Genomic DNA, 14,409 nt, shown 5'->3' with positions numbered 1-14,409 from the left:
AGCACTTTTATGAAAGTACTTTTATGAAAGCACTTTTACAAAAACAATTTCATAAAAGCACTTTTACGAAAGCACTTTAATAAAAGTACTTTTACAAAAGCACTTTAATAAAAATATTTTTACAAAAGCACTTTTATAAAAGTACTTTTACATGAAAGCAATTTTGTGAAATCACTTACAAATGTGAGTCCACTTACATTTGTAATTTCCGAAAATGTAAATGGATTGGTGATGCCCGGTTCATTTGTAATCTCTTCACCATGACTTACATTGGGTTCAGTCCATTTGTAATCTCTCACCCGCCAACCTCTTTTTTGGATCGATGCCCGGTTCGGTTCTCTAAACATTGATTTTCAATCAAAACAACTCTATCATCATCCCAACAAGAAAAAAATAAAACCAAATAAAAGCCTCACATGACTAAAGTCATGATGCTTGGGAACTCTTTATCATAAGGGTGCCAAGCTGAAGCATGGCATGGGAACTCTTTCACTTCACAGTAACATGCATCAAAATTTGTAATTGAAAATTTTAATGAGACCATCTATTTACATATATATATATAGTCAATTACAATTTTATCAGGGAAGATCTAAGGGATATTGTTAGCAACTTAAATGAGCTATTCATCATCCAAAATTATCTACTCAGAGAATTGGCCATCCACCAAAGTCAGAATGAAGGAAACATAAAACAGAGTGACTTACACTGGAAAGAAGACAAGATGACCTTCCAGAGTCATGGAGGAAAGAAGAATATCAACACGTAAATGCCCATCTTGTCTCTATCCTCACAGGTTACCTAACCATCCTTCTTTTACACCGAAATGCCACCCAATCAAATTGCTTTCTTCACCATGAGCTATCTTACAGGTGAAATATGTCCTATAGAATGGTGCAATATGTAACTTCCGAAAGCCAAAGTTCTGATTCTGGTCTTCTTGAGGAGGGATTATAAACCACCTCCATTCATCAAGAAAATGGAAAAGCTTAGAGCTCTGATTATTGCAAATCAACGAAGCAGAAAAGCCAAATTGATCACTAGATGGCAAGGACTTAGTAATCTAACCCAACTAAAGAGATTTAGAATAGAGAAAGTTTGGATTCCTTCACTCAATGACATCAAAGTGCCCTTCAAGAATTTGTACAAGATATAACTAGTTGTGTGTGAAGTTGGAAAAGCCAAGAGGATTAATTGCACCATTATGATCTCTGATATGTTGCCAAACCTCATTGAAATCAACATTGGATTATTGCAACATCTGAGAAATTGCCACCAGGGATTGGAAATGTTCTCCATCTAAAAAAGCTTAGCACTACCAGTTGTCATGATTTATTTGCCTACCTGAAGATATTGGAGATTTAGAAGAGTTGGAGGTGCTAAGGTTGCATGCATGTATAGGACTGCTACGGTTGCCAAACTTGATTTAGAAACTTAAGAAGTTAAGGTTCCTTGATGTATCAGATTGCTTAAAAATGAGGAAACTCCCTGAAACGCTAGATGAGTTAAGGGGTTTGAAAAAGCCTTACATGAGACGATGCTCAAGTGTGAAGGAACTACTAGAATCAGCCAATAACCTTAGGCATTTGAGGAGTGATTGTGATGAATTGACGATTATTCTATAGCAGCCTTTCCAACCCCACCTTTCCATTAACTATGAACTATGCATTGCACTCTTTGCTCGAGGGAGGGGTATACTTGAAAGTTAGTTGTATTACGAGAATTGGATTTTGAGCCTGATTAATGTCATAGACTCATAGGTTGTGTGTGTTTATACATCTATTGGACAGACGATCCTTTGAATTGGTTATATAATAGTTGTTCAAGTCCATATATATTCTATTGTGTATCAAAACATATCTAGTAATTCTAAATTTGAAATGTTTCATAACAAGTTGTCACAGGGCTAGTCGTTGAGGCCCCATGCGGCACTAGAATGTGTTAGGTAAGCCTATGAGACAGAGCAACAATACATGACAAATCAACAGATTGCACACAAAATAGTAAAGAGGCACTTTATATTGTACTGACGTGTCAGGGACCCGTGCTTAACCTTTACATGTTAGTTCCCTTCTGATTACTCACCACCCCCTAAAGAGGCAATTAAGCTTTTGGGATTTTGACAGAAGGATGCATCAATATTGTGAAAAATCATATTGATAATTACAATACTTCAATGGGCAGTCCCCCCATTTACAAAATACATTTGTCCCCCTTCCAATACACACACAAAGACACTTGGTTGGCTTGCTAGTAGCACAAATAAAAGATTCGATTATGATAATCTCCCCCACTCAATTCGATCTATGTCCTCAAAGATCATCTTGAACTTGATTCTTGGCTGTGTGGGTGTGAAAGGAGAACTCTTGAACTGCTCCACAAACATCTTCCCCAAGGCTTGGGTACGGGCTTAGGCAATAGGCTGGATGATTCTTATGGTTTTGGGGTGTCTTGTGGCTAAAGTTCAGGTTGAGTGCCTAACGAGCGGCTTGAAGGTAGAACATTGAAAAAATGAGTTTGGTTATTTGGTGTGGTGAAATGAGATTGGAACAAACTATGGATTTGGATGGTGGTAGTGTTGGTTCCCAAAGTGTGTTACCCCCAATGATGTTAGACAGTTGTATGCCCTTAGTTCCAATCAGAATGATGTACATTATGATTTTATTGTAAATGAATAAAGTACATATTTGATTCATGATCCTGTGGTGTGTTTCTGTGTAATACCCTTAAACTGGACACTTATGAGACTCGTGTTAGTTTAGAATGTTCACAGTCGTTGGATAAGTCTGGGGAGATTTGTCCTGCCAAGGCTGACACTAGTGTGCTGCCAACTGTTCGGGTGGCCTGTCTCAGCCGCCAGGGTGAGACCCAAGGCATATGCAGTGTAGGATTGATTGAATCTTTGAATCAGACCAGATTTCTTGTATTGGAACTTCTAACCAGTCTTTTTGTAATTGGAGCTTCTAAAAATAATAATACACAACCAAAAAGACATATTAGAAACAAAAAACATATAAATAAACAGAAACATATAGGAAATATAACAACTCTTTAAGATCCAATTTTTAACTTACTTTTTGTAATTGGAGCTTCTAACCAGTCTTACCCACAAACCAAAGCCTTCATAGTCTCTGGAAGTAATGAAGTACAAAACTGATCCACTATTTTTCCCCTAGTACTGAATGTTCCCTTGGATGCTACAGTGGATACTGGAATTGCCAAAATATCTGGTGCCAATCTAGTGAGTTTTGGAAACTTGAGACCATCAACTCGCCAGAATATCAAAATATCAAGTTCTTCACCTCTAGGAAATAATTTTTCTTCAAAATAAAGATCCAACTCTGACTTTTGAGTCCCTAGATAATATTTTGGATGCTCTTCAATCAACCACCGATCAAAACCTCTCAAAAAATCTCCAACACCATAAATCCTCAATGGCTAAGATGCAACACTAGAGTCTACAAGTGACCTATCCTCTATACCAAAATCCGCATACTCTGAATATAGGTCATTTAGTGCCTCTTTAACTCTTGTAACATGCCTCTCGGTAGTCTCTCCATAAATGAGATTATAGTAATATGTAACAATCTCCATCTTAAATCTAGGATCAAGAAACAACGACAATCGCAAGCACCAAAGAACATTCATCCCAATATTTATCAAAATTTTGCTTCATTTTATTTGCCATTGAACAAATATACCCATATTCACTATCTAGACACTGAAGCAACAAAAGCTTAATTGTGCAAATATCGGGAAAAATACATTTGAGGTTGGAGAATTGTACTTGAGATTTTTTTTGTGCAGATGTAAAAGAGTTGCAAACAATCCCATACTATTGTCCCCATTTCCCATTCCTCATCAGATGGTAGATTCTTGTAGTCACGGTCAAGCTCAGCTAGTCGACAAAATGCTTCCTTCAACTCTAAAGTCGTGTCCAACATATCATATGTGGAGTTCCATCGAGTTAGACAATCAAAAACCACCCCTCTCTTATGTTGTACTTTTGCTTGGCTTCTTGCATTGTCAAATTTTTTATTCTTATAAGATGCCAGCCTTACATATTTAGCACTTTCTTGAATCTTATGTAACAATGGTGATATTTCTCTCAACCCATCTTGCACAATAAGGTTCAAGCTGTGAACAACACATCTCACATGAAAAAGATCACCATGCAATGGAAGCCCCTTAACACAAAGCTGATTCCTGAGCTCCCTAACCATAACATCATTGTTAGAGGCAATGTCAACTATTATAGAGCATATTTTTTTATCAATGTTCCAAGTTAACAACCTCTCCATAACGACTTCATACAAAGTGTTTCCATCATGCGGACACTCAACCGCCACAAATGCAATAATTTTCTTTTTCAGCTCCCACTCATCATCTATAAAGTGTGTTGTTAAACAACAATACCCCAAATTTTGTTTTGAAGTCCACATATCGGTGGTGATTAAGCTAATCCTACAGTCCAAACCATTAAAGTATTTGTACAACTTCTCCTTTTCATCCAAGTAAATCTTCATGACATCATTCTTTATTGTATTTCGAGAAACAAGCCTAAATAATGGTTGAAGATTATTGACAAATATCTAAAAAAACTCTTCTTCAATTATACTAAAAGGATGCCCATGCTTTATTATCATCTTTGCTAAGTCCATTCAGCTCCTATCTTGGTCAAATTTGAAGTTTTCTACAACTTCTTGTTCACTTGTGCCCATTTGTTTTAATTTAGGACATTTTGGTACATGCCCTAAAAGGTGGCTCATTCCTTTAGAACTTCCACCTATATATTGTTTTCCACAATGTTTACAAATAGCTCTCTGCTCCCCAAAATCCAATTTTATTTTTTTAAAATGCTCCCATGCTTTGGACCTAACCCTCTTTCCAGTAGAGCTAGATGCCATAGATGATCCACTCGGGTTTTCAGGCACATTTGCATTTTCAGCACTTGGTTCATCCAACCTTAATGCATTAAGAAAAAAATAAATTAATTTTCACACTAACATGAACAACAAGAAAGTCTAATGAGATTCATATGATAACACTTATGACTTTATCACTAATAAGCAATAAATAGTAAATAAGTTCAGCTATTTCCAATGAGTTTGAAAGAGATTAAACAAAACAAACAAAATAGGGAGGATGGTAAAAAAATCATGAAATATACTCTAAACCTCTTCAATACATGCAGGACCCCATAATGGCATGCCTGGTTCCACTGAATTAATCGATGAAACTAAAAAAGAATTAGATGCAAAACGATCAGAATGAAATGACAGGCCTGGTTCCAGACTTCCAGCTACTGCTAACACCTTAAAATAATAAAAATAACTATTGTATCTAGATATGCAAAATGTGATAAGATCAACAAAAAAAAAATACTTAATACTCAAAAACACATAATGCCTGTATAATCAAATACCAAAAGTATGGCTCAGGAAGCATCCATTTGCACTTAGAAATTCCATTGTGGAAAAATAACTATTTCTTATTTTATCTCAGAAAATTTGGGGGGACTCAAGTGGAGAGTTCCTGAACCCAAAACCAAAAATTGATCAATAACTTTTTCTTATATTATAGTCTTACTCTTAAACCAAAAACAATACAAAACTAAAATGTTTGGAATGACAGAGGAGAGATTGGAATGACAGAGGAGAGAGGAAATACATGAACGAGAAAGGAGTCTACCGCTGGATAAAGAGAGAGAAAGAGATGAGATAGATAACCACAGGAGAGACTGGGGAGTGTTGTCGGTCGCCGAATAACACTAGAATGACGGAATGATGGTCACCATCGCTATTCGCTAGAGAGAGACGAGAGAAAAGAACTGGAGAGATACCATCGCCGAAGAGAAACACCACAACCGGAGAGAAACCACCGCCAGAAGTACTATCGGAGTTCGAGGAATACCACCACTGGAGAGAAACCTTCTTCTTCGTTCTATTGCCGGAGGGAGCAGTGAAGGCGTACTGGTGTAGAGCGCTAGGTCTTCGAAGAAAATTTGGGAGAGAACTTCAAACAAATGAACGAACCATTTGATTCAAAGGTTTTGTCCATATTCGGTCTGTATTATATATGGACTATTCATGTTTGGACCGGTCTGCATCCATATCATTTTTAGGACCGTCCATATCACTTCCAATTTGGACGGTGTCCAACCCGAAACCGGTCCATTGACACTCCTAGTTGTAGGGAACCCACCCTTGGCATGTATGCAGGTTTCTCCTCATCACTCTATTCATCATCACTAAGCTTGAAAATGAAGGCATTGATTTTCTTTTTGTGGAGTAGTTATTGGTCCAATGCATGTCATTGAAATTGAAACAAAGTGAGTGATGAGTTGTGGGTCTCCTGGTGAACTTGTAATTTCAAGATTTTTGGACTCCTTATGCTTCCTTACTTGTTGGTAATTGTTGGGCTTGTTGAGGTGTACTTGTTTCTCCTAAGTGGCAGTCGACTATTGGTTTCCCCCGCTCAAGCTCATGGTACATGGGTTGGTTGGATTGTGGTCTTCCTCATTAGGTGTCCTTAGATTAACTAGTTGCTTGGCGACGTCCATAATTGTTGCAAGGTCCTTTACCCCACACTATTGAAGCTCAAGCTTATCCCAAGGCTTGAGACCGTCTCGTCCATGAAGTTGAACAAAAGATCATTGTCATACATATCAAAGATTTCAAGCATCAAGGCTGAAAATTCTTTGACATAGTCATGCAACAAGTCCTAATGTCTAAAGTTCTTCTTTCTTCTATACGCTAGGTACTCCACATTTTTAGGGTATAACTATCGCTTAATCTCATGCTTGAAGTCAACTCAGGTGTTAAGGGTGTGTGAGCCACGCTCAATGTCTTGACAACACCTACACCACCACAACATTGCAATATCAATTAAATACATGGCAGTCGTACGTACCTGATTTTTGCCATCCTCGATTCCAGTGGCAAAGAAATATTGATCTAGTTGCCACGAGTTGTCAAGCTCCTAGGAATCTTGAGTACCTGAGTATGGTGTCGATTGGCGTATCTTAATGTGCATAGTTGTTGGGGTAGACGAGGTGCGAGTAGAGTTAGCCATTGCCCTTTTAGGAGAGTTATCTTGTTCCTCATCTCCTCCAGTTGAGCCTGAAATTTATCCAACATGCCTTAAAGGCAAGGTGCCATGGATCTCCCTAGGGGCACTATCCAAATGGCCCTCCTATTCCACCATGGAATTTTTAACTGTCTCCATGTTGATTTGGTGAAGTTCTTCCATTTGATTCCGGATTTCACCCATGTTTGCCTCACAACATAGGACACTCATGTCAATGCTTGCTAGTTAATTGACTAACTTATCCCACTTGCTTCTTTTAGTGGTTCTGCCCTTTGGGGATTGGTCTTTGAGGGGTTCATCGTTCAGTGCCATGTCGGTGTCATGGGATTGGGAAAGCCTAAGTGATATCTCATTGGCGATATCTTAGTTGCTCTTCATTGTGTTTGTGTTAGATGAGGGTCGATCAATATGGTCCAATGTGTTTAAGAGCTCTTGCTCTGATATCAACTGTCATGGGACTGATCATTGAGTTCTCGTGCGGCACCTTCGAGTAAGCTTATGAGACAAAATAACACAAGGCAACATGGTAGCACACAAATTAATAAAGAGGCACTTTATATTATATTGATGTATTAAGTACAAGCACAGAGGTGATGTGTTATGGGGCCCTCTTGTTTAACCTTTACAACTTAGTTCCTTTTTGACTACTTACCTCCTACTAAAGAGGCAATTAAGCTTTTGGGGTTCTAATAGAAGGATTATATGTGTGGGTGAAATAGGGGCTAAAATTGTCATTTATGTTAAAATAACCACTTGTGAAAAAAGTATTTCACCAAATATTCCTACCCCAATAAGTGCTTAAAATACCCAACAAGTGATTTGACAAATAGGTCACCAAACAACATTTTTAGTTGTTAAAATAAGTAATTATTAAAAAAAAAAAAATTGCTTTGGATTCTCCTACCAACAAATATCTGTCCCACACGCTTGGAAATGTCAGAAAATTAATTAATTATAAGGTCAACTAAGAGTAATATAAGGTCAGAAAATTAACGCTCAAAAGAAACGCGTGCTGGGACATTGCTGAAGAGAGACATTTGCTGGCTTCCGACTTGGGTTTTCAGATGGCTGAGAGGTTTGGATGGAATTTGTTAGGGTCTGTAGCACAGCTATGTTGCTTAGAGGAAGCCAAAGAAGAAATAAAGAAAGGCATCAACTTCAAAACGACTCAGAGATAACTTCAGTACGTCTAGGCTTGAAAATTTAGGTCCAGTGATTGAACAGTCAAAACAATTGGATGAAGAGTTGGGGGATGGTCCGGCGGAGGATACAGGTACATTGACGGCACACTATGAGAACGGACAAAGGATAATCCAGAAAAGCCAAAGCATCCGCTGCTGGAACTTGTGGAGGAGGTACAAGTATGCAAAGAGGTTGCTTGAATTAAATGAATCTATAAGCCGATTTTTCGAATTGAACAGCTAATTACCAACTCCACCACCACGTCATGAGCGGTTCCCGGACTCTCAGATGCTGTTGTTGGGTTGGAGAAGCCTCTTGAAAAATTGAAGTCGGAGTTGTTTCGAGATGGTGTGAAGATGCTTGGTGTTTGTGCTCCTGGTGGATGTGGCAAGACAACCTCGGTAACACAGCTTTGCCGAGACGAACAAGTCATACGTATGATTATGATCTCTCTCTCTCTGGCCAGGGCTCATTCAGAATTCCGACCCAAAGTTCAGTCTGGACTGGCCTGACCTATCCCAGCCAGAGGACCCAAGGCCTCTCTCTCCTGACAAGGCTCACAACACCGTGAAGCCCATAGAAGATTGTAGCTGTTAGAGGATCAACTGGGATAACATAACTGTAGAATTTGATTCGGCCAAGGTGAAATTTCGCCAACGGTTGGAGAGGACGATGGAGAAAGGCAGAAGTGATATTTTAAAATTCAATTAGGGATAATTTTAGAAGAAAAATATTGAATAAATGCTTACTGTATAAGCACTTTCAAAAACATGAATTGAATCTTGGTCAACATTCTAAAATAAACTTCGCTTGCGTTATTTACCCTCTCAGGCATGATTATTTTTTATCATGTGAACATATATCATGTATGACGTATCCCATGCCTATCTGTAACATAGAAAATAAGCATGTCCAAGAGTAAACTCAAATCACCCGACTTACTGTTCCGGAGACACAATTCCAACGTTTCTTCCTGCAAGAACCCTACAAATGTTTGGTGTTATACATGGTAACCAGTGGGGTTGTTACAACTTACAACACCAACCCTCGTATCGACAGTCTAACGAGGCTGCCATACTTGCCGCGTAGAGGGATCATCTTTCTGTTCATGTTAAGTCCCCTTTGAGCCACCTTAGGACAATATGTCATCCACAATTGATTCCCAGGTGAAATGAATGATTAACTTGAACCAGAAAACATTAAGTGATAAAAAACTCTTCTTTTGCATTACTCTCTGAACATTAACAAGAACAAAGCAAATATACATGACATCCATTGAAGTTCAGGCATAGACAGGACTTGCGTAATGTTTGTTCCAAGAAAAATGGATCAGTGTCAGCATTCAACAACAAAATAATGCAAATAAGTAAATGTAGAGCAATCACATTTTTCAGGTTTACTTTTGGCCTTTTCGCTCCAAAAGGCAAAAGATTTCCCTTGTTCGGATTTATTTAAAATATGCTGATAATTTTGGTTAAATTAAAATTTTAAAGAAAAACAATCAAGTGAAACATGCTGAACTCAGGAACGTGTTGACAGCCTTACTACCGGCAAATAAACAGAAGTTGTTTATCAGTCTCACTTAAAGATAAATGCAAACGAGGGAGAGACAAGGTGCCGTGTATATCAAGAGCTTATTTATTAGCTTTCAGCATAAGCTCTTTAAGAACAGAGTTTGTCTGATGGAACTAAAGAACAGAATTTGTCTCAGTATAGAACCTAGTAAATCCAACTTAGGAAGCTAGCACGTACAAATATAAATATGTACAGTATAAAACCTTGTATGTACATGTACAGTATAAAACCTTGTAATTGCATTGTACATACTTGTATTTGCATTCCTAAAGAACATTCACTCTTAATAGACATTGAAAGAAAAGTAGGGGAAGAAAAACTGTTCTCAAAAGCAAGCAGATCTGATTCATTGATAAATTAGTACCATTACTTGCATAAGTTTGTATTTTGTAATGAGCAACTTGCCAACAAAACATAAAGGAAAACGAACCTTAATTAACCAGTACAATACATAACTGTATTTTCTAATCACTTACATGTCAATAATGTCAAAATGGAATATTTAGAGTCAATTAATTGATTGACAATCATTCAACGGAACACTCAAGTACACTCTTACGCTTTACTAGCTTTTCTTTAAGCAGTTTCACTTCCTTCTCCAAATCCAATAACCTATTATCAAGACATTGAACCGTTTCAAGATGCTGTTCTAGTGTACCATACCACTGAACCTGGAATTCATTGAGCTGTTGCTCAGCAATTAGACGTTTAAGCTTTTCTTCTTCTTCTCGCTCCAAGCGTAGCTTTTCTAATTCGGTGGAGGTAAGAACATCACCACCTGGCCCACCAACATCCTTGTAAAGTGGTTCCTCAGGTTGAGGAAAGCGTTCTCTATACTCTGCAAATGCTCGGCGAGTTTCCTTCAAGGCCTTCTTATAACCATTTAGTAGATTGTCCATGACATAAAGCTCACGCTCAAGCCGATATATCTCTAGTTGTCCTTTTTGACGTTCATAAATCTTGGAATTCTGCAATTCCTGAATAATGCGCTGCCGATTCTCAAGCTCGGTGATTAAGAATTGCTGATCTACATTAGCATTCATGTAAGCCTGCTCTCTGGCTGCATGCATCATTCTAGCTTTATGAATCAAATTCTGTGCTTGTTCCATACACGTATCAAAATCAAATGACTTGTTATCCCATGGGCCATTGTTCCTCATCCGTTTATGGTGATCACCAAAAGTGTGATGATGTACATCATCCTCGTGACTAATCTCTCTCTTGCATGAATTGCCGAAGATTGATGGGCCACCAGGATGGATGGCAGGATCAGCCCTTGGTGCAAGAAGGTCCCCGGAAGAGTGATCAACAAGGTTAACAGGTGCACCATTATAAACATTTGCTGTCCCCATAGCTTGAATAAGTTCCGTGGAAGATAACTGCTCTAATGTATGGCCTTTCGATGAAAGACCATACCTGTCTTCTTCTTCCATCTCTTTTTCTTCTTTATTTTCACGTTGACACTCTGAAGCCTCAACTTCATTTAGATTACAACGCTGCAAAAAATGCTCGCCATCATTGTTCTTTCCATCCAAAAGCCACTGCCCAGGTTCTTCTTCTCCCTTACATTCTTGGAAATCCGTTAGATCCTCATCTCTGGCCTGCTGCTCAATTTCAATTTTGCCCTGCCCCAGAGTCAATTCTATCTCTTGTTTATCCGATTCTTGGCCCTGAATATCATCCAAATTACACATCTTCATTTCAGCAGCAGCATCTCCCTCCCCTTCCTCCTTTATAAAAACTTCCTCCTTGGCATCTTCCTCTTGCTCCTCTTTGGGATCTATTTCCTCTTTAGGAACATCTTCAAATAGATCCTTCTTCTGAGACTTCATCAAGTACTGCAAATGTGGAGCATAATAACAAAAGGTTAAATCGGAAGCCTGCAGCAACTCTTTCTCTACCATAAACCAGATCAACCCGGCCCAATCAACCTTCTGCGGCTGCCCCTCTCTGATAAGCCGATTCCAGGTCACAATCTCATCCGGCAATATCCAGGTATCCTCATGAAGAATAAACCAATTAGACACGAATTCTTCTATAAACGAAATAGACTCTTCAGACAACACTTCAGGTTCGGATTCAGAAGCTTCTGCAGAGTTTGTCTTATCCTTTTTCCCTGGAAGCTTCAAAGCTCGACCAAGATCAGCCCGGTTCAGCTTGATCCGCGACTCATTCACGAAACTGCAACGCTGTGCAGGATTGTAATTCACGACTAACTGAGCTAGAAGATCGGTTCGAATATCGCAATCCAGTTCAAGGTGAGCAAAGTCCCATAACCCTAGGCGCTTGAGAAGCTTCTCGTGTTTGGAGAAATCTAGGGTTTTGCACGGAGAAAAAGGGATGGGCTTCATATTTTCTTTGAGCGTCTGAAGCTTCTTTTCGAAAGCAGGTCGCTTTCGGTTCTTAAAGGATTTCTTCTTCTTCGGGGCTTTCCGGGAAACATTAGAAGCTGGGTGAGTTGGGTTGTCTTGGACTACGTCTGGGATGGTGATATCCTCCGCCAGAGGAGGAGGAGGAAGAGTAGGAGAGATAGACATACCTTCTGGTTCTTCTTCGTCCTCTTCTTGTCCTCCTTCTCCTTCATGCAGTGGTTGCTGCTCTTCATCGTCTTCTATTTCTTCAAAGTGATCCTTCTCTTTGGACTGGTCTTCCGGGTCTTCGATCTCTTGAATTTCTTGAACCTCTTGATTTTGGTCTTCAGAAGGCCGAGATGGATGATCTTCGACCAATTTAGGGTTTTGGACTTCAGATGGTTGAGCTGGTTCATCTTCGACAGATTTAAGGTTTTGATCTTCTTCAGATGGTTGAGACGGTTCTTCTTCGATCACTTGAGGGTTCTGATCTCCTTCGGGGGATTGAGATTGTCCAACCCCTATGAGATTAGGGCTTTGACTTTCAGATGGTTGGGACGATTCGTCTTCCACCATTTTAGGGTTTTGGACCTCGTCTTCCTCCTGCTGCTGCTCCTGCAGGTCTTCCACTTGTGAGCGAGTACGAGGCCTCCTGTATCTCTTCTTGGTCATGGAGATCGGGATAGGGAGGAGGAAGGGAGGTTTCTTTATAATATTGAGAATGAGAGAATGCCCTTTTTACCCACTCCGCTCTGGCTCGTGGCTCCCTTTGAGAGCACAAGCTGTGGAATTTGGGTTGGGGGGCCAGAGATGGACCAGAGCTTCCTCTCTCTCACTCTTTTAAACTTACAGGATGAGATCGATTCAGATCTCTCCGATATCAGACGTTTAAAAATGCTTCGGTGGCTCTCTCGCTCTTTGGTACAAGGAGAGAAGGGACCATCGGCCGGTGGAAAACACCGCCACGTCACTCATGTTACCACGTGAAGCTTAAGATTCTTTGACACGTCAGTTAGATATATATTATTTAGATAAATAGCAAATTACTACCTTTGCTTGTCAGTTGTCACTTTAGTACCCAAACTTAAATATGTGTCATGAAAACTGTACCATCACAGAAAAAAAGGATTGTTTTCTTTTCTCTTTAACTCTTATCTCTTAAAATCAATCTTACAACTTTAATAGGAATGGGTGTTAGTTTCTCTTATCTATTATCTTTTAAAGTCAAATCTTCGAACTTTTGTTTCTTAATAATACTCCTAAAATACAAATAAAAATTTTTATATATAGGATTAAAATAGATATTTGATAATTTTCAAAATTCATAATTCAGAACAATATTTTCTACTTATAATTCTAAATATAATTATTATATTTTCAGATGTTAGATTTAGAGCAAACAAACAAGTCCTATTGTTGCATTTGCAACTTAGATTTTTGAAAATATCAAAATTACCCTTTTTAATATTTTTATTTTTTAAGACTGATGCGACGCAATTTGGCTGCTCCTAGCTGGAGATAATTTGGCTTCCAGTAGATGACGGAGCTGATTGATCTGCATAGAGAGAATCAGAGAACCCGGGGCTGCTTACCCGGCGAGGTCGCTCCGATGCTTAAGTCAGTAATGTGCGAGCTAAAGGTAATTTAGAAAGCAAGATAGCTAGTAAGCAGTGATTACGCGTACCTTTGCCCCCAAAGGGTTGGGGTCTTTATATATTGGAGTCCTCACGGGTTTTTCGGAGTGGTTCCGGGATTCTTGCCGTGATGAGACCCGTATCCGTATTAGCAGGAGATAACACTGCTAGCCGATAAGGCTTATCGCTTCCGCCCGAATCGGTCAGGGGAGATAAGGGTAGCTGTTATGAGGCGTGATCCCGTAAAGCATGGAATCTGATGGTGTGATCCTCAGGGTTGTCATGCAGAGGTCGATCAATATTGCCCGAGCTAGTGCCCCCTGGATCCGACCTGGTATGAATGCTGAAGAGCCTTGGAACCGAGGTGATCTTGATGCAATCATGTTCCGAAATGGACTTGTCCCGAGGTAGACTTGTGATAGCTATAAATATAACCCTAGCAAGTGCACTAGTTATCAAGTAGTATAAAAATATCGTTCCCACAAGGATTTAACAAAATAAGTATTAGAACTACAGCCTTCCCTAATTATTTAAACAATCGAATTTCAGATTTAAGAATAATAACTAATAAAAAAACA

At 39.1% G+C, this 14,409-nt stretch overlaps 1 protein-coding gene and 1 pseudogene across 1 annotated transcript; both read right to left on the bottom strand.

The window, feature by feature from the left end:
- Positions 1-3,051: 3,051 nt before the first annotated feature.
- LOC148802984 (zinc finger BED domain-containing protein RICESLEEPER 2-like) lies at positions 3,052-4,976 on the bottom strand (annotated as a pseudogene).
- A 5,190-nt stretch (positions 4,977-10,166) lies between these two features.
- On the bottom strand, positions 10,167-13,056 carry LOC104612094 (uncharacterized). The gene has a single exon (XM_010279409.3). It carries the CDS (start codon positions 12,867-12,869, stop codon positions 10,374-10,376), a length of 2,496 nt encoding a protein of 831 aa, XP_010277711.1. The 5' UTR covers positions 12,870-13,056; the 3' UTR covers positions 10,167-10,373.
- Between the last annotated feature and the right edge of the window lie 1,353 nt (positions 13,057-14,409).

This window comes from Nelumbo nucifera, chromosome 1 (assembly GCF_055504915.1).
Source record: "Nelumbo nucifera cultivar China Antique chromosome 1, China Antique-T2T, whole genome shotgun sequence".
In the NCBI taxonomy this organism is placed as follows: Eukaryota; Viridiplantae; Streptophyta; class Magnoliopsida; order Proteales; family Nelumbonaceae; genus Nelumbo; species Nelumbo nucifera.
Note: the sequence above shows the minus strand (reverse complement) of the source record. Positions and strands in the feature narration are given on the sequence as shown.

Excerpts from the sequence above, each read along its gene's own strand:
- LOC104612094 (XM_010279409.3), bottom strand. The coding sequence starts at position 12,869 with ATGACCAAGAAGAGATACAGGAGGCCTCGTACTCGCTCACAAGTGGAA.